This window comes from Eptesicus fuscus, chromosome 3, assembly GCF_027574615.1.
Source record: "Eptesicus fuscus isolate TK198812 chromosome 3, DD_ASM_mEF_20220401, whole genome shotgun sequence".
NCBI classification, from domain to species: Eukaryota; Metazoa; Chordata; class Mammalia; order Chiroptera; family Vespertilionidae; genus Eptesicus; species Eptesicus fuscus.
In genome coordinates, this window is record NC_072475.1 from 16,161,035 (window position 1) to 16,183,321 (window position 22,287).

The 22,287-nt window shown below is 36.1% G+C and overlaps 1 protein-coding gene across 1 annotated transcript in view; it reads left to right on the forward strand.

The window, feature by feature from the left end:
* Positions 1 to 5,177: 5,177 nt before the first annotated feature.
* TMPRSS15 (transmembrane serine protease 15) overlaps positions 5,178 to 22,287 on the forward strand; it is a 105,838-nt gene continuing 88,728 nt past the window's right edge. The window contains exons 1-4 of the mRNA XM_054710925.1: positions 5,178 to 5,322; positions 9,404 to 9,534; positions 9,930 to 9,997; positions 17,455 to 17,606. Coding sequence (XP_054566900.1) covers positions 5,178 to 5,322; positions 9,404 to 9,534; positions 9,930 to 9,997; positions 17,455 to 17,606 — 496 coding nt within the window. The remainder of the gene's footprint in view (positions 5,323 to 9,403; positions 9,535 to 9,929; positions 9,998 to 17,454; positions 17,607 to 22,287) is intronic.

Consider the following 22,287-nt stretch of genomic DNA (forward strand, 5'->3'; position numbering starts at 1 on the left):
TGCAGGAGAGAGAAAGGAATAGGAACCATCATACAAAGGTTGGGTCTAGCCTCACATGAGTTTGTCCTCTTCCCTCACCACCTTCCCCCACCACCTCAGATTACAGAGAATAAAAAATAAAAAAAGCTGCCCTGGCCAGTTTGGCTCAGTAGATAGAGTGTCGGCCTATGGACTGAAGGGTCCCAGGTTCAGTTCCGGCCAAGGACACATGCCTGGGTTGCGGGCTCGATCCCCAGTGGGGGGCGTGCAGGAGGCAGCTGATCAATGATTCTCTCTCATCATTCATGTTTCTATCTCTCTCTATCTCTCTCCCTTCCTCTCTAAAATCAATAAAAATATTTTTTATAAAAGCATTAGTATGCATTCCTCAAACTGTAGCTTATACGAATGCAAGGAGAATTTACCAGCTCTATGGGAAAACCACAGGAAAGCTAATCAGTTTCTCTAAGTGAAGCATGAACCAGAGAAAAGAAATAGCATGGAAGCCATGTAAATATACCTCAAAAGGACAGAAGCAATGAAAAAAAGGGAAGAAAGAATAAAAATAATCCTATATAATAAAAGGCGAATATGCAAATTGTCCCCTCAACAAGATTTCGACTGGGAGTTCAACTGGGAGTTCGATCAGGGGGCGGGGCCTGCCCGCCAACAGCCTGCAGCTCCTCCCCCCAGCCAACCCCGGCCCAATTGGCCACAATTTGGGGCAGGCTGGCTGGACCCCACCCATGCATGAATTCTTGCACTGGGCCTCTAATACTGTATAAAATGCTGCCAAAAAATTTGATTCTAGAAGAAAATTTAACCAAAGGGAAATTTTCTACCTTACTATTTGTTATAAAATATGTCAATAAGAAAATGAGTTCAGGACAATAAGAATTCAATAATAAAGTAGAATTAGATTAAAACAAAATTATTATCATTAAGAGAATCAGTTGCAATCCGAATCAGCATCATTATACAAATAATCAATATATTAGAAGCAGCAGAGAAAAAAAAGCAGAATTGAACATCACATATAATTAAAATGTATGAGGTAGTTACAGACATTGTGACAATTAGGTGAAAAGTATAGATATAGAGAAATTACTAAGAGAATCCAACCTAAGGAAGATTGGACCTCAACCCCAGTAAGATATCTAGTAAATCTATAATAATAAAAGCATAATATGCTAATTAGACTGGATGTCCTTCTGGACAAAGCCAGGGAAGAGGGAAGCCTGGGTCCCAAATGCCAGAGGGAAGCCAGTGCTGGCAGCTGGAGGAAGGAAGGCCTACTCTTGCATGAATTTCATGCATTGGGCCTCTAGTTGAACAATAAAATTCAAAACTGTAATAAGGAAATAATTTTTAGATAAAGTGAAAAATATAAAAGGTGCACCACATTTCAAGAAAACTCAGTTCAGAATAATCAATGCCAACTTATTCTCTATTGATGCTCAAGTATAAAAAAGAATTATCTAGGTATTCAGGCAGACATAAAACATGTCACATACAAAATAAGATATAGGGTTAGTTAGCTTTAGACATTTCCACAATAATGTTCTGTGTCAAAAACAACAGTATTTTAAAAATATCTACAGAATTTTTTTAAAAAATGTCATTTGCCCATGCATATAATCCCCATAAGAGTATCATTCAAATGTAAATGAAAGAGAAATATTTCTCACTTATGAATGAACTCTATCAGCCTTTCTAAAAATAACCTCCTCAAAAAATAAACTGGTTGATGATGATACACATGAAATCAAAAGACGAATGGAACACTTATAAAGAGAACTAATTCAGTACTCAATGCCAGAGAACAGCAGAATATCTACTAGATTCTTGGGGAAAGACAATATGGCACCAAATTTTTATATCCAGCCAAATTTTCCTCAGTGACAAAACAGTAATATCCAATATCCAGTAAACAAATCTCAGATGATAGTACTTAAAGGTCCTCACTAACAAAGATAGTTAATAATGTTTAAAGGCCTACCCTACCTTTTTTTTTAACCCAATAAGATATTTCTCAATCTTCAGACTTTGTACAAAGGAAGATTACTGTCTTCTAGCAACAACTAAAATATAAAGAGATTTACCTATTAGATATTAGAATAGTATATAAAATTATATAGGAAGTCAAAGAAAAGAAATATACCAGCCTTGGAGATAAGCAAATGTGTATTTCATAAGGGTCTGTCATCTTCAAACCATGAAGCACAGCAGTAAGTTTCGTGTGAATTGACTTAATAATGCATTTGGGCCTTCAGACACAATTTCAGAGAGAAAAATCACTTGTAGAATTTCCAAAAATATTCCAAACATCACTTGTAGAATTTCCAAAAATATTAATAAGCAATATAGATTTTTTTGGTATTTTACAAATATGTTTAAAGGCAATATTTCATTTGAATTCCATAATTACTACCAAATTTAAACATTTACTAAAGTTGAGTACCTATAAACATTTGAGAGTTCATTTTGTTTCTTTGGGCGGGGGGCGGGGGGCAGGATGTCTGTTTTATGTTTTTATTAATTGCCTGAAGTTTGTCTTTTATGTGTAGGAATTAGTAGGAATTCTTAATATTCTCCTTCCTAATTTGTCCTTTTTTCTTTTAATTAAAAAAAAAAAACTCCTTCAGTATCCCATTATTAGAAAGACATCTTCCTACATTTTCTTTAAATTTTTCTGTACTTTTTATGTAACTTAACCCACCTGAAATGTATTTGTCTTTACCATGTGAGATAAGAATATAATTTTATCTATCATGAGATAGATAACCAAGCAACCAGAATTATTTATTGCATAGTCATCCTTTCTTCACCCATTATAAGTAACACTGTCATGATACATGAAGTTTCCATATGTCAATCAGGTTGTCTGTGGGCCCTTTAATCTATTCCACAGGTATTTTTCTACTCCTGGGCCACAATCACATACTCTTTATTATAACTCTGTAATGGGTTTTGTTCTCTGTTAGGGCAAGTTCTGTTTCATTTTAATAACTTTAAAAAATTTTAAGACATATGATTTGTCCTTTTTCACATTAACTAGTTTGTTTGCTTTTGGTAGGTCTTTCATAATTGTTGCATTTTTTAAAAAGGAATTTATTCTGCCGAGACCGGTTTGGCTCAGTGGATAGAGCGTCGGCCTGCGGACTCAAGGGTCCCAGGTTCGATTCCGGTCGGGGGCATGTGCCTTGGTTGCGGGCACATCCCCGGTGGGGGGTGTGCAGGAGGCGGCTGATCGATATTTCTCTCTCATCGATGTTTCTAACTCTCTATCCCTCTCTCTTCCTCTCTGTAAAAAAATCAATAAAATATATTTTTAAAAAATAAATAAATAAAAAGGAATTTATTCTTCCACTCATTTATTTGAATGTATGAAGTACACTCAAAAAATAAATAATTTGAGGAGGATTTATGCTGATTTTATTTCTGAGCCTAACTATATAATTTTTTGGTTTTCAATTTTATATTTAATATATTATTACCCTGTGCTTGGAGCGGAACATGTAAACTCATTTTTGCTATCTTCTTCCCTTATAAATATTCAAAAGAAATATACTAAAGTTTTTCTTGATTTCCCGAAGAGTAATTGCAACTGCATCATCTATAAAGAAGAAAACAGTAATTGCATTTCCATCTTTTCGGCTTCCCAGATTCAAGGGTCACTGTCCAGTTTCCAATTATAGATGGTCTATCATCATATACAAGTAAAATGAGCCTCTCCCCTCTCCACCAATGGTATCTCTCATTCATGTATATTTTAAAGTAATAATATAATTAACATTAACCTGGTTAAATAAATATATGTGTGTGTGTGTGTGTGTGTGTGTGTGTGTGTGTGTGTGTATATCCTATGAGATACATTTTTAAAATTTATATTCTGCTTTTTATGAGTGGGGATTTTAGACTGCAATGCTCCAGTCTCTTCTTTCAATGGTAAAGAAGCAAGAAAGGTAGCTATTGCTCATTTTAGCCCATTGTAATATGGCACAATTTTAGTGTATTAAGCACCTGTGATCTGGGACTTCATTACCCGCGGCCACTTTTGCTTACCAGAGCAAAAGGCTAATTGGATTAGTTCAACATAGGTTTGATTTTATTTACAGGAAGGAGAGTGGGGGGGGGGGAGCAAAAGTAAAGTTTATTATTATTTATTATTTTCCATATGAACAACTGCAAACCTACTTTTGCCCCACCCTGTATTTGTTTTTTTTTTTTAATTCTAGACTCATTGTTAGTCAAGGTGTGGAAGTTCCAATGATAACCTGGTTGTAACTCGTCAGAAAACAGTCTTGATATTCCCAGAAAGTCTAGGTCTATAGTTACGAGTGCAGTTATCATAACCTGTTCTCTTGTTCTAATTGGCATGTTTACCGAGATAAGGTCCAGGGCAAGTGAGCAATATCTCCCCTACCCAGGACACTTCCTTAAAATAGCAGCAAATGCTTGATTCTTCTGGCAACAGTGACACTCATTGGTGGATAACTGCACAAAGCCATAAAGTGTTGTCATTTGATGCCTTAAGTGGACTTCCCTTTACATTAAATCAATACTGCTTTACATTGCATAACTTCACTTGCATGATATAATGGAGAATTCAAAATTTGTGATTGTTTCAATAAGAAATACACACACAAATGTAAATATTAATATATATGTTAGGCTTCCTATATACCTGTGCATAAAAGTTATTTTTAGAATGTCTACACCGACATTGAACAGGAGAAATGCCTTAACAATGAGTCAGAGCATGGAATGTTGATCTGTTAGGAACTCTCTACAAATATCATATGCCTAGTGACTAATTTGTCCAGCATGAATATTATATTTTTCCTAATGGTTTTCAAAATGATGAAGTGTCACTTTTGTTTACAACACGCATTTACTGCCATTCATCTCAACAAATGTCCTGTGTAGATGATTAATATTTACAACTCTAGGTATCTCTTTTGCTCATTTATATCTTCTTAAAGATTAACTTCCCTTTTAAATCTGCTTAATGTATAGAGACGTAATATTGCCCTTTGGGCACGCACAAAGGCGTTTACACTGACTAGTGAGACTAGTGTAGACTTTCGCTGTTGCTTTCCCAATCTTTTTTGAAAACTTAGATTTTCCTCTTCAGTGGGTGCAGGTTTATATATTCTCTCACAGTGTTTAGATGAGCATTTCTTCAAAAGCCAAAAATGGTGTCAAAAAGAAGCGCTCCTTCCAGGCATCATCCTCTCAGCACCTATGAAGTCACGTTTGTAGCTCTCTTTGCCATTTTGCTGGTCCTCTGTGCTGGGTTAATTGCAGTGTCCTGGCTGGCAATCAAGGAATCAGAAAAAGGTGAGTCCGGGGGAGCTGGCTACCGAAGGCACTCTCAGCGGAATGCGCCCACTTCAATCTCGTTATCCTGTCAGGACCTTGTATTCATTGCTATGTCTTTCATGACAAGATATTTATTTGGTCTTCAGATGCTTTGCTGTAGTTCACTTCATAGAATATTAGAAATATTAGTTGGTCTATAATTAAAAACTTACTTCAGAATTCAAACATGAAACTAAATTTTTTAAATAAAAAAGTGTTAAGTATGTTTCTCAGTTTCAACATATAACAAAGTAGGTTTTATAGCCTGTGGGTTAATTCTGATAGGACTTAAATCACAAACATATTAAAGTGTTGTTGGCTATACAAATTGATAAATAGTTAAAGAAAAGTACTATTTATTTCTGGAGAATGATATATTCATCTTCTTTTTAGGCTAACAATTTTCATTGCAACAATATAAGGAAATGTGGATGTAAATGTAGAATTATAAAGATCTGAAGCTGCCTGAGTAGCAAACTGTGATAAACAGAAAAAAAAAAAAAAAAGAAGAGGTAACTATTATTTAGGGCAGTGGTTCTCAACCTTTCTAATGCCTCAACCCTTTAATACAGTTCCTCATGTTGTGGTGACCCCCAACCATAAAATTATTTTCATTGCTACTTCATAACTGTAATTTTGCTACTGTTAATGTATCGTAATGTAAATATCTGTGTTTTCCGATGGTCTTAGGCGACCCTGCTAGCAATTCTGAGAACCGCTGCTGATATTTACATTACGATTCATTAACAGTAGCAAAATTACAGTTATGAAGTAACAACGAAAATAATTTTATGGTTGGGGGTCACCACAACATAAGGAACTGTATTAGAGGGTCGCGACATTAGAAAGGTTGAAAACCACTGATTTAGAGTGAAATTATAGGCACCAACAACTTTTTAAGGATCTCTAAATGTATTCTGTCATTACAACAAATATATAAGTTACCTTCACTTTATAGGTGATGAATCAGAGACAGAGAATTTAGGTAACGTGATTAAATTTGCATTATTACCAAGTAGTGGAAGATTCCAAACTAGACAATCCAACTCTAGGACTTATGCTCTTATGTACTATTTACTCATTTATACAGTAAATTTTTAAATAGTGACAGCACAGCAACAACCTGAGTATTGGATTCATTTTTTCCGAGAAAATTTTTACAGTTTTTAAATTATGAATTTCTGTATATATGATTAGATTAATTCTTTTTTTGAAAACTCACAAAGGTAAAACCTTTTCATGTGAGTGATTTTGGTTTTACTAAGAAAATTCTCAGTCTTTGAGTAGCTGTTTTTCTCTAGTAGATAAGTTTAGATAAGAATTTTATAAATATAATTTGTAGTTTTACAAAATAATTCCAATATAATCCCTAGTTTACTTAAATACTATATTCATATATGAGGGATATAATTTAAAGTGAAAGAGGTCTTATAGATATTTTATATGATTATATGAACAATTAAATAAATTATAGAAGTTCTCTTAGACTTTTAGAAAAGCAGCTACTTTGGTCTGACTTAAACACTGAATAATTTCAAGGATATACAGTATAATCATTTGGAAGTCCACTGGACTCTTAGATCTCAATACAGAAACAAAAATAAGTTATATCACAAGTAAAATAGAAAATAGATATTTATAACATGATTTAATAGTGAACAACTTACATAAAAGGATTCAAGTTATATCTATAGTAAAGCACAAGAAGACATAAGACATACTACTTTCAATACACATTGTTTTGCTTTTTATTGGAGATCATTTTAGAGTCACAAAAAGATTGTGAAATGGTTGAGTTTATATAACCACTGCTCAGCTTCCCCTAATGTCAATATCTTGTATATTCATAGCACAATTGTCATAGCCAAGAGATGGACATTGGTACAATTATTAACTGAACTGCACATTTCATTTAAATTCCATAGGTTTTTTTTCATTAATGTCCTTTATCTGTTGAGGATCCAGTGCAGACTCCTACATAAGATTTAATGCTCATGCTTCCTCAGTCTGATTCATGACTTATTTTCTTATATTTTCTTGTCTCAGTTTTTCCTTCTCTTTCACATTTAAGTGTGCAAATCCCAATGTAATTTTGAGTATTAAAAAAACAAAATAGTATAAATAATGTGTTACATTAATTATGCAATTATAACTATTTAAACTCAATGTGCATTTATTGTTTGAAATATTATTTCTAGTGTTTCTACTGAACTGGGAAATTTGTTGTTAATATATAATAGAATCTGGCTTCTAGAGTCAGCCAATTCTGTGCCCAAATTCCATACCTGCCACTTATGACCTCTATTAGTTTGGGAATTTTTCTTAGTGAATCTAAGCTCCAGTTTTATCATCAGGGAAAAGAAGAAATAACATCTTGTCATAACAGATCAATGTGAGAATTCGTATCATTGTTATTACATGTATAATGATTTCATTGTTGTGCAAGTTTTAATTGAACTGATTCATTTTAAATATGAATATATAGCAAAGGGAGTATTCTGATAAAGGCATGATGCAGGACACTTTTAATTAAAAATTTTTAATGTTGACATTATTGTAGGTGTCCACCTTTTGCCCCCCCCCCTTTGCCCACATCCACCTTCCCACACCTCCCCCTCCCTTGGCCTTCCCCACACTATTGCCCGTGTCCACATGGGATATGCATGTATGTTCGTTAGCTAATCCCTTCACCTTCTTTATCCAGTCATCCCCACGCCCCTCCTCTCAGGCACCAGCCAGTGTGTTCCGTGTATCCATGTTTCTGGTTCCATTTTCTTTATCAGTTGTGTTTTTTTTCATTAGATTCTACATATTAGTGAAATCATATGGTATTTGTCTTCTTCTGCCTGGCTTATTTTACTTAGCATAATACTCTCTAGGTCGATCCATGCTGTCACAAAGGTTAAGCATTCCTTCTTTTTTGCATCCACATAGTATTCCGCCGTGTAAATGTATTACAGCTTTTTTATCCACTCATCTGTTGATGGGTACTTGGGCTGTTTCCAGATCTTGGTTATTATAAACAAGGCTGCTGTAAACATAGGAATGGTTATGTTCTTTCTGATTGGTGTTTTGGGATTCTTAGGGTATATCCCCAGAAGTGGAATCACTAGGTAAAAAAGGTAGCTTCATTTTTAATTTTTTGAGGAATCTCCATATTGTTTTCCACAGTGGCTGCACCAGTCTGCATTCCCACCAACAGTGTATGAGGGTTCCCTTTTCTCCACGTCCTCGCCAACACTTGCTGTTTGTTGATTTATTGATGATAGCCATTCTGACAGGTGTGAGATGGTACTTCACTGGAGTTTTTATTTGCATCTTTGTGATGATTAATGACCTTGAGCATCGTTACATGTGTCTACTTGCCAATTATGCAGGCCTTAATGGCACATTTTAGTACCCATGTTTATATTCAATTTATTAGCTTTAATTCCTTACACTTTTAAATATTGAGATAATATATTTTCTGCAGCTTTCTCAATAACTTCCCTAATAACAACATTCACCATCTAATGGCAAAAGGTCACACATGCCAATTTTGTAATTATTAGAATGAAAGAAGTAGCTTCAAAGCTATGTTTCAAAGTAGCTCACACAGAAATATGCACAGCAGTCCACAAGCAGAAAACCAGCAGAGACCCTGGATGCTAGGTGTTCAAGAAATAACTGAAAGCAACTACAAAACTTTTAATGGTCCACTTCTCACCATGTTTCCCTGAATCAGTATCATAATTGGTGCAAGTTGATCATCCCTGTATTTTCCAACAAGAATCTCAATAGCAAAAAAAAAAAAAAAAAAAAAGCTTGAAAGCGTGGGGTATAGGTTAGACTTCAAAGAACGTAAAAAAATAAATAGGGCAGAGAAGTTTAATATTTAATCTTTTAAAATAACCAGATAGGAGGGAAAAAAGGAGCTGATTGTGAAACATGAAGGCTGCAAAGTAAACCAGAAAAACTACAGCACAAACACATCAAGCAAGTACTTTATGTCTTAACCAGGATGTGCATATTCTCTTATAATTCACATTTTAAGTATTTTATTTCTTATTAATTTATTTAGATGCAGTATTTGGAAACAGTTATGAAGCCAGAGGGACCCTGAAAATAACATCAGGAGCTACATATAATCCTAATTTGCAAGACAAACTCTCAGTGGATTTCAAAGTTCTTGCTTTTGACCTTCAGCAAATGGTAGGAGACTGTCTCTCTTCAGCTGGTTTAAAATTTTGTAACATAGTTTCACTAACTACTTGCCAAAAGACACATGATCTCTAAATGCATAATAATCTAGCCACTCAGTGTGTGTGTGTGTGTGTGTGTGTGTGTGTGTGTGTGTATTAGAGGCCTGGTGCATGAATTCATGCATGGGTGGGGTCCGGCCAACCTCGCTTTCTTTCTTGCTTTGAAAAAAATTAGTAAATAAATTTAATATGCCCAGGATGCTTAAATGTATGAGCCTCATCACTGAAGAGAAGGAAATTACCCCTAATCCAGTTCTAAGCAGAACTTAACAATTACTATTTAAATTTTTAAACAAAAGTTCAAATCTTAAATTTAATATATTTTTAAACCCTTTCTCTTTTTAGATAGATGAGATCTTTCAATCAAGTAATCTGAAAAATGAATATAAAAACTCAAGAGTTTCACAATTTGAGTGAGTACAGCTCAAATTTTTCTGTTGGTAGAAAAGGAAGCACAGCATCACAAAATAATGATCTATTTGCTCATATTTGTAAAATAATGTCACTACTTTTAGGAGAAAAGGGAACTGTCAACATTGTTATGAGGATTGATAACCTTTCATATTAGTAGCAAATAATAATAATTACTGAATAATTGATCTTACGTTAACATGTTTCTCTCTCCTGAGGGTGAAATCTGCAGAGACACATGGAGGGTGCTGAGGTGAAGGTGTGCAGATACAAATACAGTATCTGATCTGCTATGAACGTATGGAGGAAGCTTGCTTATTTCACTTCATTTACACTTTAAGTCACAAGGGACCTGTTTAGTTGTGTCCAGAGAACATAAGACCGTGCCTAGAATATAGTTAAGTGTTCAATAAATGAATGAATCTTAGATGAATAGGACCATGACATAATTCTTCTGTGGATGCTTGTATCAGGAGTTTTCTTCACTGCAAGCTACCAAAAGGCCTGAAGAATAAGAATATGAGCCAGCAGGAAATTGTGATGCCAGTTAGAACCTATAAAACCAAGTTAATAGGAAAAATTCAAAGAGAGGGAGTTTCATTTAAAAACAAAATAGAGGAAACTTCTCTTTTCTACAGAAATGAAATGGAGGAAAGCAAGCAACGAAAGCCAAGCTAAGCCTCAGGGAACCTGACTTATGCCCTTTAAACACTTAAGTAAGCCGGGCCGACGGCAGTACACCTAGTTACAAATGTCCATCTCACATTTTCTTTCACCTGGTGGTAAATAAGTGTTAGCTTTAGGGCTGCTGGTGCCCTGCAATTGAAAGTAATTATCACAGGGAAGATGGGCAATGAGAAACCTCCAAGCCTACAACTTGAAATGAAATCCCAATGGAAGAGTTCCAGACCAGAGAGCAGTGGCCTCATTGTATGTTTTCGTGACAACTCAAAGTCCCTGCCTATAAAATGTAAATAGCCATTCATTTTACTTTTATTCATGTATCATTTAATACATGTGCATCATTATAAAGTCCTAACTAATGTTACTAGGTAGCTATACACTCAGTGGCCAGATTATTATGATCTCTAAATTCATAATAATCTGGCCACTCAGTGTGTGTGTGTGTGTGTGTGTGTGTGTGTGTGTGTGTGTGTGTGTGTGTGTATTAGAGGCCTGGTGCATGAATTCGTGCATGGGTGGGGTCTGGCCAGCCTCGCCAGGGGGAGGGGACATGGGCGGTTGGCTGGCCTGCCTGCTGGTGGAACTCCTGGTTGAGGGGACAATTTGCAAATTAGCCTTTTATTATATAGGATACACACTGAGTGGCCAAATTATTATGCATTCAGAGATCATAATAATCTGGCCACTCAGTGTATATACAGAGGTGGGCAAAAGTGGATTTTAGTGGTTTGTATGGAAAGAGACACATAGGTTATGATTATTACAATAGTTTTATTAACTCAAAAGAATGTCACAATATAACCGTAACCTTCCTTTTGCCCACCCCTGTATAGTGTGTGTTGTAGGCCTGCAGGAGAAAGAAAGATCTTAAAGGGACATAGTCTAGTATTTGCTTGCCTGCTTTGGCCAGGAATACCCACAGCCTCAGAAGGAAGTTCACCCTCATCCAACAAAAAAAAGAGATTCGTCCTCTTTAAAATAGTTCCTCATGTGAAGGTATCTGAAAAAATTAGGAATCCATTTACAAGGTCACTGTGAACATCATTATTACTACTGTTTTATTTTTTCTTTATAACTTCAGTTGTTAGAAAATTATTTCATATTCTCAATGAAGTCTTTATTTTCTTAGCTCTCACCCACTGATCCTAGTGGTAGTTATTAATATTTTATAGGATAGAGATATCTCTATTTTCATATCTCAGTCTTTCAAATACCTGAAGACTATTTCCAGAGTTGTTATACTAAAATTAGGTACTCTCTCAGGTTTTGCCTCAAAAACTCACTCTCGCCTTCTATTTCTGCTTCCCCTCCACCCCCACAAGGGGTTTCAACACCAGTCCTACCATATTACCTGTACACCCTCAAAAGCATCCTGCCTACTTCTTCACTGCCTGGAACTCATTTCTTCCTTATTATCTACTAGAGGCCTGGTGCATGAAATCCATGCATGGGAGAGTGTCCCCTCAGCCCAGCCCCAATCCAGGACCCCTCGGGGGATGTCTGACTGCTGGTTTAGGCCTGATCCTGAGGGCCTAAACCGGCACTCAGACATCCCTCTCACAATCCAGGAATGCAGACTCCTAACTGCTCACCTACCTGCCTGCCATATCACTCCTAACTGGCCCCCCTGCCAACATGATCACCCCTAACTTCCCCCTCTTCTGGCCTGGTCGCCCCCAAGTGCCCCCCCCCCTGCCAACCTGGTCATTCCCAACTGCCCCCCACCAGCCTGATCGCCCCTTACTGCCCCCCCTGGTGGCCTGGTCACCCCCAACTGCCCTCCTCTGCCAGCCTGGTTGCCCCCTGCGGGCCTGGTCGCCCCTCACTGGCCCCCCTGCCAGCCTGGTTGCCCCATGCAGCCTGCTGCTCAGTTGTCTGGTCGTCCCTCACTAACCCCTCTGCCGGTCTGGTCGCACCACTCAGCCTGTTTGGTTGTCCATTCGGTTGCTTCGGATGCGACGGCCCCTGGCTCTTTAGATAGATAGATAGATAGATAGATAGATAGATAGATAGATAGATTGTATTATCCTTAGGATTCGTCCTTACATGCCATTAAGAACCAGTCCATGTTGCCTCCTCAGGGGATGCCCATCTGCCAATCTAGTCCTGGTTAGCACCTCATACCTACAAATAAAGTAACAATCCTCATACTGTAATGTAATTGTCAGTTTGCCTGTCATCTTACTAGACTATGAGCTCCCTCCGGGCATAGAATGTGTCCTTGACATCTGCATTTTCAGAATCTAGTTAATGTCTGGCTCAGAGTATGGGTTCTATAAAGTCCTAGCAAATGAATGAGCCATTTATTTAACACCTGGTTTTGATATATTGAGTACTATGTTAGGTGTTACATGTTTTCCTTTGACCCGTGTTTGATAGATATAAAAATCAGTATACTCTTACTTTGGCTTTAACTTTCTGTTAGAATATAATTTTAATTTAAAAAAAAATTCTAATCTAGTTCTCATTGTGTATCCATGAGAACTCAGTGCAGTAGGCAGCCAGCCCTATCCCCACCTACTATATCTGCAATGCCGAGGCTTCTGCTCCTATTTGCCAGGGTTTATTAATGCTGATAACAGCCTCTCTTATTGGCCCCCTGTCAAGGCTGGGAGGAGACACATGGGCTCTCAGGAAAGGTTAACTTGTCTTCCTCAAAGTGCTATTTTTTCTTAATATTTATTCAATATTTATTCTGTGAGGGTAAAAGCATGCATGCAAGATTTTTTTTAAAAAAACTTTAAGCTATTTGCCTACTTTGAAGTGAGTGGAACTAATTCCTCTTTTCCAGTTTTGTAGAGGATTGAGTGTGGAGATCTGCATTAAACCATCAACTCAGACTTATTTCTCAAGTGTGAATGCTCCTTGAGGAGAGGTGTCTCAGGCACTGGCCTCTCCTTCCCTGGATTCTGCACAGTGAAATCTGTACAAAGCATGATATCCATCGCAGAGCTCATTGGGGTAGTTTTCTGAATGGGACTTTTCATTTCACATATTATAATGTGCTGGGTAACTTTATTTTTACTAGATTGAGAACTTTTGCTGAGTATAGACATTTATATACATAGGCCTGGTGGGTTATTAAAACCCCAGCCTTTTCTTCAATATTTAATAAGTAATTTTTATTTCTCTGGATGCTAAAGTCACTATATTTGAAACTACATTATTTCAGCTGAGGAATTTTTTTTCTCCTTCTTTATAGTTACCTAGGAGACCAATATAGTCCCTAAACCTTGATGCACATTTTATAATGGTTCTCAAATAATATACTTCATCCGTGTAGAAATACCTCTCTTAGTTGTATCTGAATGACTTTTAAATCAGAAGTGAGTTTTTAAAAGATGCAAAGACATTTTATGCAAATGTCTGTAAGATAAATTGCAGGTCAGTACTTTGGGAGCCTGAGAAAGATAGGGAAATTCAGAAGCAGGGAAGAAAGTAACAAGCAAACATGCAAACATTTAAGTTTACTTGGAATAACTCATATATGAAATGGCATATTTCACTCACAGGAAAAGTGGCTGATTCCTAATTAGCTTTATAAATTATTTGAATTTTAAATTCCAATTGATAAAATCAAGAAACCAATAAGTGAGGTCTGACCTAACAATATCCACACTCATTGTGGAAAATGCATCTAAAAATCCTTTAAAATACCTATTTTCTTTGTTGTTACTGATTCTAATTACACTCACACCACATGCTTGTGTGTGTTTCTGTGTGTGTGTGTGTGTGTGTGTGTGTGTGTGTGTGTGGCCACTCCGCAGGTCAAGCAAATGGTTGGCTCCCCTGTGGGAACACTTTCTGTTATTCTGCTGTATGGGAAGTGTTTTGACTCAGAGAGCATTTAGCAGCAGGTTCTTTTAATGAAGCCCTGTTTACCCTCAGTGGCAATACGCCACTTACTCTGCCCTTTGAGCACAGATGAGTCACAAAGTTAGCAAAGAAAAGACTTTTGTTTACTCAGCAACCCCAGAGGTTATCAATGTCATTAAGGAAAATAAGAGATAAGAAACATGTTGATTTATTGCACACAAGCTCTCTGTACAATGATAGGATTTATCTGCTTTTACAAAAAAAAAAAACCCTCAGATATTTTCCTGGAACAAGTACTTTGAAGTGAAGACGGCTATTGTTTCTTTATTATTCTCCTAAAGGAAAAATTCTCATTTACCATAATAAATAAAATCAATCTCAGAGCTGTGCTATAGAGATCATTACTAAACTACTAAAATAACAGCTTTAGCATTCTTATTGGGTGAAACACAAATGTTTATTATGGTTTTCCTATTTCTCCTATATACCTCTCTTATCTCAAAATTTCCATTGAATAAGAAAACAAATGTTATAGAATACAACTATAAGTGGACATAGGATCTGTAACTCCTGTCCTTGCAAAGCATAAATTATTAAGTGCAATGTATAATTCACAAGTAAGAAAACACATCTTTCATACAAAGGTGTTTTATGCCTGAGGATGAACTAATCCAGTTACTTTCAAGTCAGTGAAGGAAAATTCCATATTTATACTTTATCTACCAAAAATATATTCCCTCTCTTATTGCCTTAAAAAAGTAAAAGCAAGTGTTCAGTCAAATTAAACATGTGGAAATTACATAGAGAGAAAACTCAGATTCAGTCAAAATAAAACGACTGTGCAACCAAGGAGAAGGAGATATGGAATTGAAGGCAGAGAAATTAATGGATTTGTTCACTCTCATTTTATTTTAATCATATTTAATCCTGTCCATTTAACTATTTGAGGGGTGAGGATGTTAAAGAGACAAAAGAAGAAGGAGAAGGCGAGGAGGGAAGGGGCTGGAGACAGGAAGGAAGAGAGAAGAGGGAAGACTCTCTCTCTCTTGAAAGTATGGAGGTTACCTATATAAAAAAAAGCCTATCAACTATTACAGCAGAATGACCAGAACTACCAGTCACTATAATGCTCACTGACCACCAGGGGGCAGACACTCAACACATGAGCTGCCCCTGGTAGTCTGTGCACTCCCACAAGGGGAAGTGCCACTCAGCCAGAAGCCCGGGCTCATGGCTGGTGAGCACAGCGGTGGTGGTGGGAGCCTCTCCTGCCTCCGCAGCATTGCTAAGGAGCAGTGAGCCGAGCAGTAAGAAGCAGTGAGAAGGTGGGTGGAAAGGAGCAAGGGGTCCTGGACTGCAAGAGGTCGCAGGTCAGGCTGAGCCTCCCCACCAGTGCATGAATTTCATGCACTGGGCCTCTAGTAAAATATAAATATATTTCACATATGGGTAAGTTTGAGAAACCCTGAACTAAATAAGTACTAAGGAGCCTTGTAGCTTGCAAGATTTGGTTACTATGATTTAAGCAAATAATTGGAAAGTTAAACATTGTAAGATTTTTAAATTATTCAATAGAGGTGAAATGTGTAATTTATTGTATCAGAGTATCCTGTTTACTTCAAAAATGAAAAACCAACTACATAGAAAGGAATCACTTCTGCTAAACTGTGAACCTAAATAGCAGCACAGACATTAAGAAGGAATATGCTACCAAGTGCAGATGCTGGTCTACCCTGATTTTGCAGGAACATTTTGATTCTGTGTATAATCATGGAGGGAAAAAACAACACTTGTTCTAAGTTCTACCAAGATAGATATATGGACAGATGCATAAAGAACTCTTCTGGAGTTGACGAACTCCTTCAAGAAGATCATTAACTTGATATAGTAAGGATATGAGCGAGACTGCCTAAATTTGAAACTAGTAAACATAACGTGCAAAATTTGGCTCTCCCTGGTCTAGCTTTTAAGGCTCCAAGTATACCCTGAGTGCCCCCATTTTACCAAGGGCTACAGAATGAAAATCAGCTAAAGTTTGTCTCCCAAGTGGTAGTATCCTAAAAGCAGAGCATGAAAGCAACAGAAAGGTAGGCAGGAGAAGAAAAGTCTCTCAACTATCCCTCCTGGGCCAAAAATGTATTCTTTTGTTGTTGTTGCTGTTGTTTCTTTATACTGTAAATAACCAGTGAATAAAACTTTTTAAGTGCACGCTGCAGAACAGGGGATAAAATAAAAAGGAAGGTGACTTGGGCTGTATAATTGAACTCTAATGTTATGGTCTGAGATGGTGAAGGCCAGGTAATCCTGACCCTTGACAGTAAGGAAGAATACCTGCAAATCTCTGATAATCCAGGTATGCTTAATGTCTTTCTCTCCCTTAAAATAGAGCATATTTGGATATCTTCTATTAGAATAGAGTAAAGTACAGATACAGATTCATTGCTATATAAGCATGCTATCAGGTTTATGGTTTTCATAAACCATACATGAAAATTTTCTCTGCAATCAGTGAAACTACCTTAGACTTTTCTCTACTAAGAAATTATCTATGAGAAATCACAAATCCACACTCTCCATTCATTCAAAATGTAAAATAAGAATAAATCTCACACAAAAAAAAGACTAAATCTCACAAAACTACTTGATTTGGCTTAAGTTAAAACAGGGGACCCTGGGAAACAGCCTGCCCTGAAAATTTGTGTGCTAATGTGGAACTCAGAAAACTCAGATTCCCATTCTATATCTGTCTGTGTTCTTGGTAAAATATGTCAACTTTTAATTCATTTTTCTTCCACCTGTAAAATGAAAATAATATTTGATATTGCCTACCTTGTACAGTTATAATGAGGATTAACAAGGTGATAAATGTAAAGAATTTCAAAAACATATTACATGAGTTGAGCACAAATCACCCCCAAAATGCTGACTTTTTCCTCTTGTGTCATTTTTTGCTTTGCAGAAATGGCAGCATTATAGTCAAATTTGACCTTTTCTTTGACCAGTGGGTTTCAGATAAAACTGTAAAAGAAGAACTCATTCAAGGCATCAAAGCAAATAAATCCAGCCAACTGGTCATTTTCCATATTGACTTGAACAGCATTGATATCACAGGTATCTGTGAACATTATTTGATTTCTTTGAATCATTAAGCTATGAAATTAAAATCCTAGCGCTATACCAGGAAGCAATGGGATCACCCTTGACTTCAGGAACATGTCTTATTGCTTGAAGTAACACATTTATCTGAGAAATGTGAAATATGGAGAAACCATATTTGAAGAAACATATCAGTGAGGGAAAGTTTATAAAATATAAAATATCAAAAAGGTCTTACAAATATTGGCATGCATATATGTTTATGGGTCTCATCATATTCTTGGCATTAGTCTGGCACACCCTGATTTCCCAGAAACCCTTCCTCAGAAAGTGATACTCATTGGTTTCTGAGTCATAGACATTAGGTTACAAAGTCAGGTGGCAAGTCCAGTCTCTAATTGAGAACCTAAAGGGGGCAAGGAACATGAGGGGTCAATGAGTTTCATTCATCCTGGTTACTTATTTGTATAATAAGATTCTATTTTCAAAATAACAAATAATAGAAGGTACTAATAAGTCAAAGGTGAAGAAGATTAGAGGTTCAAAAATAATAACAGGCTATATATCTATCAATGCTTATTCTAAATTTTTCATTCTAGATATCCCCATTCAATTCAACAAGCATTAATTACACTGTATGCTTATTTTGGCTGAGAACAGCAATAATGCCCTGGCCCATCCAGGTCCACAATCCCTCATGTGCAAACCTTGGGGCCAAGTATGTTTTTGGAATTCAGAAGTTTGGGGATGTTAGAAAACTAATCAACATACAAATATCCACATCAAGTGGAATAAAGGCAAACTCCAAATAGCCTAATGTCAGTTGAAAAAGTTTCACAACAGAATGAGATCAGTCAATATAATTTTGCCTCTGAATGGAATACATAAAAACATGCAGAATTTTTAAAGTTTGTTTTATTTCAATTTTGTAATAGTAGATATGAAATTATAGACCTTGCTCTCCTTTACAACATCAAACACAGTTTCCTCTTTTATTAAGTCTCCAGCTTTATCCTGTGGTACTGTTCAGTGAGAAGACAGCCAATGTTCTTAGTGCCTCCTCCACTGATGGTTTGGTACCCCCGGGCACTGCTGCCTGAGCAGAGACTGTTTTAGGTCTTTGTCTGCTTCAGATGCACTGAAAACCGCCACTATTATTAGCTAGCATAGATTCATTACCTATCAGCACATTTACTCCTCATCTCGATCCTATTACATGATGTCTTCACTACACCCATTTTGCAGAGATGACCAATGCAGATGTTGGTAAACTGCCTTAAAGCACACAGCTCTTTAGAATTGGATCAAGGTTTCTGACCCAGGAGATTGAACCCTTGTGTCTGTGCTCTTAACCATTATATTAGAGTTTGTTCATAATGGTTTGATCTTTGAACAATGTGGACTGATTTTTTTTTCAATAGTATTTTCTTCTAGAAAGTTAATTTCTTGCTATCTTTATTTGAATGTGCATCAGTTTCTGTAGGTCTACGGTGGCAAAGGAATTGACAGGTGTGCTTAAAACTTACTTTCATGACTCCTTGCAGTTGTGCTATTTGAGAGAGGAAAGTTTGTGGTTTTAAAAAGTATTTATTTAGTCAATAAAAACCATATCCTTTAAGCTAACTTAGAATAAGTACCATGAATACAATCAACTATATCACAACATCAACTCAAGAATATGCTCTTGAAATTACATTTAGTTTGTTGAATTATATTACAACATTTCATAAGCTTAATTGTAGGTATTTAAGTTCAATACTCACTTGTTCATGTGAATTTTCCAATTTATTACATTTTAAAATTGGTTAAGATTCTCACAAATACTGTGGATCTTTACATAGTATACTGTGTAACTACACGTAATAAAAATTAAAATATATCCTTTGTGAAAACATGGTCTAAACCTTGTTATCTTCTTCATTAATAAGCTCCATGTATCATTTATAAAACTGCTATAGCTCTTGTAAAAACAAGATAATGCAGAAATAAAGAAATACTATAATAAACAGCATAGTTCGTAGAAAATAACATACTTCTTTACACACTTACCATAAATACAGTTTGGAACAAAACCAAATTCATCAAATGATGGGTTTTCATAAGACATGCTTTGGTTTCCTTCAGATCTTATGTAGTTGTCATAGTTTTGTTAAGGGAAAAAAATACATATATTTTTAAAACTATTAAATATGTTAAAGGGTGAAGAAATAGCTATTTTTTAAGTGAAAAGCACTGTATACTCAGACAGGACTTAGTTCCCAGCAGATATTATGTACAAGATTATTTTGGTGCCTTCCATAAGCTTCAGAGCAACACCATTGGTTCTATGTCTGACAAGATCTGGTGTGTAATATTATACTAGCTACCGTAAATATAAGTTATTCTATATAACTGTGATAAATAAACAGATATGTTATTAAATGATTAAAATAAAGCAAACTTTTTACATAAGCAAATTTTACAGAGAATATACAGATTCTGGAAATTCATCAAATGTATCACAATCAAATAATAATAGCGACATTTAACATGAGATAAGATAAAACAGGAACCCTAATTGAATGAATATTCCAACTGCACTCAATGTTTTGTAAGTCCAAGCTTCAAATCCACTTTGCTTTATTATAGCATCTTTGGAGAGTTTCCCTACGGTGAGCCCTGCAACAACTTCAGGTCAGTACTATGACATTTTAAAAGTGAACTTGGTGACCATCAAAGTCCATGACATTACAGAAGGATTCTTCTTCTTTTTTTTTTTTCTTTTAGTAGCTGTTTCTGAGACTACTAGTCTTTATATTAAAACTAGAGGCCCGGTGCACAAAAATTTGTGCACTGGAGGGAGTCCCTCAGCCCGGCCTGCCTCCTCTCACAGTGCGGAAGCCCTCAGGGGATGTCCTACTGACAGCAGTCTGGCCTCTCTCTGTGGGAGGCAACCAGGTCAATCAGGGGAAGGCACCGCCCCCATCACCCCACTGCTGCTGCCACTGCCGGCCACCGTGGCTGCCTGCCCTCCTTGGCCCTCGCAGCCACTGTGGCTTTGTCTGGAAGGATGTCTGGAAGGACATCCGGAAGAACATCTGGAAGATATCTGGTTTATCCTGTCTAATTAGCATATTACCCTTTTATTAGTATAGATGTAAAAAGCAGACATTTGGTAAGAAATAATGTAGTTCATAATACGGCAGATTTCCTGTCACCTAGTTATATCTGCCAAGGATATGCATTTCCAATTCCATATTTTAAACTCTATATACATTGGTATACATGTATGGGTATGAGTGAGTGTGTGAGTCACTGCGCATGTGTCTTTACCTCTCCGAAAATCTGTTTCTCATAAATCATGAATGACATAATTTTTCTGAATATTTCAGAAGTCATCCCAAATATCAAATTTCTATAAGTGATTTTTAAAGTGAAAAGTGTGTGTGTGACCCCAAAATAAAGCTCAGATCATACAGTCTTAGAGATAAAAGCATAACATTTATGCAGTCACTAGGAATGAGGGAAAGAAGGTTTCAAAGTGAATTGCACAGCTTGGAAAGGACACTGTAAGTTTGAATGTTAACTTTGCTCTCTTCCAACATGTTCTTCACCCCATCTTTCTAACTACAATTGGTCACTACTGCTCTTTAAAAGTAGAACTTGGTTTTATCAAGATCACACCACTATCAAAAGAGTTTGCTTTGGGAAATTATCAATAATTTTAGAATTAACTGAGTTATCTTAAAATGTAAAATTATTCTTTTATAGAAAAATCACTTAAATTGAAGTCATAGACATGAATATTAATCCTGGCTCTGCCAACTCTTTACCTCTCTGAAAATCTTTTTCTCATAAATTGTAACTAATGCAATTTTTCTAAATATTTCAAAAGTAATCCCAAATATCAAATTTTATATAAATGATTTTTAAGTTGAAACTTGTTATAGAACCATAAAGACACCAATAATGTTGGTATTCTCTATACTCATGACCATTTTTATAATATTTGAAAGCCCCTTTTTTAAAAATATCTACTTGGGCCAGGTACTATATTTTACAAGCATTACTTCATTTAGTTCTCAAAATGATCCTGTACAGAAGTAATAATTTTTTCACTTAAAAAGAGTCACACAGCTACTTAGTGTCAAACTCAGGAACTGAAAGCAAGTCCTTTGTACTCCAAAGCCTATGGTCTAAGCATATCCCAAGCTTCTATTTCAAATAACAGCAGATTAACCTAGGATATTTAAGTCTACAGCCAGTACAAAATTAATGAATCCCATATTTAACTAGTATTAATAACTTTAAAACATCATATTTTATACTTAAAACCTCAAAGATGGCCTTGCCAGCATGGCTTGGTGGTTGAGCATGGACCTATGAACCAGGAGGTTGGGGTTCAATTCCCAGTAGGGACACATGCCCGGGTTGCAGGCTCGATCCACAGTGTGGGATGTGCAGGAGGCAGTCAATCAGTGATTCTCTCATCATTGATATTCCTATCTCTCTCTCCTTCCTCTCCCTTCCTCTCTGAAATCAATAAAAATACATTTTTTTTTAAAAATAGATAAAAGATAACTTGAAAAATCTAATAACTTCCACTCTACAATTCTAAAGATCAATGAAAAGATTTATTCTTAGATCCAGGAATAAATTATATATTCTCAAGTTAATAGGTACTAATAATTCAAAGTAACTTAAAAGCTGTCGAGTT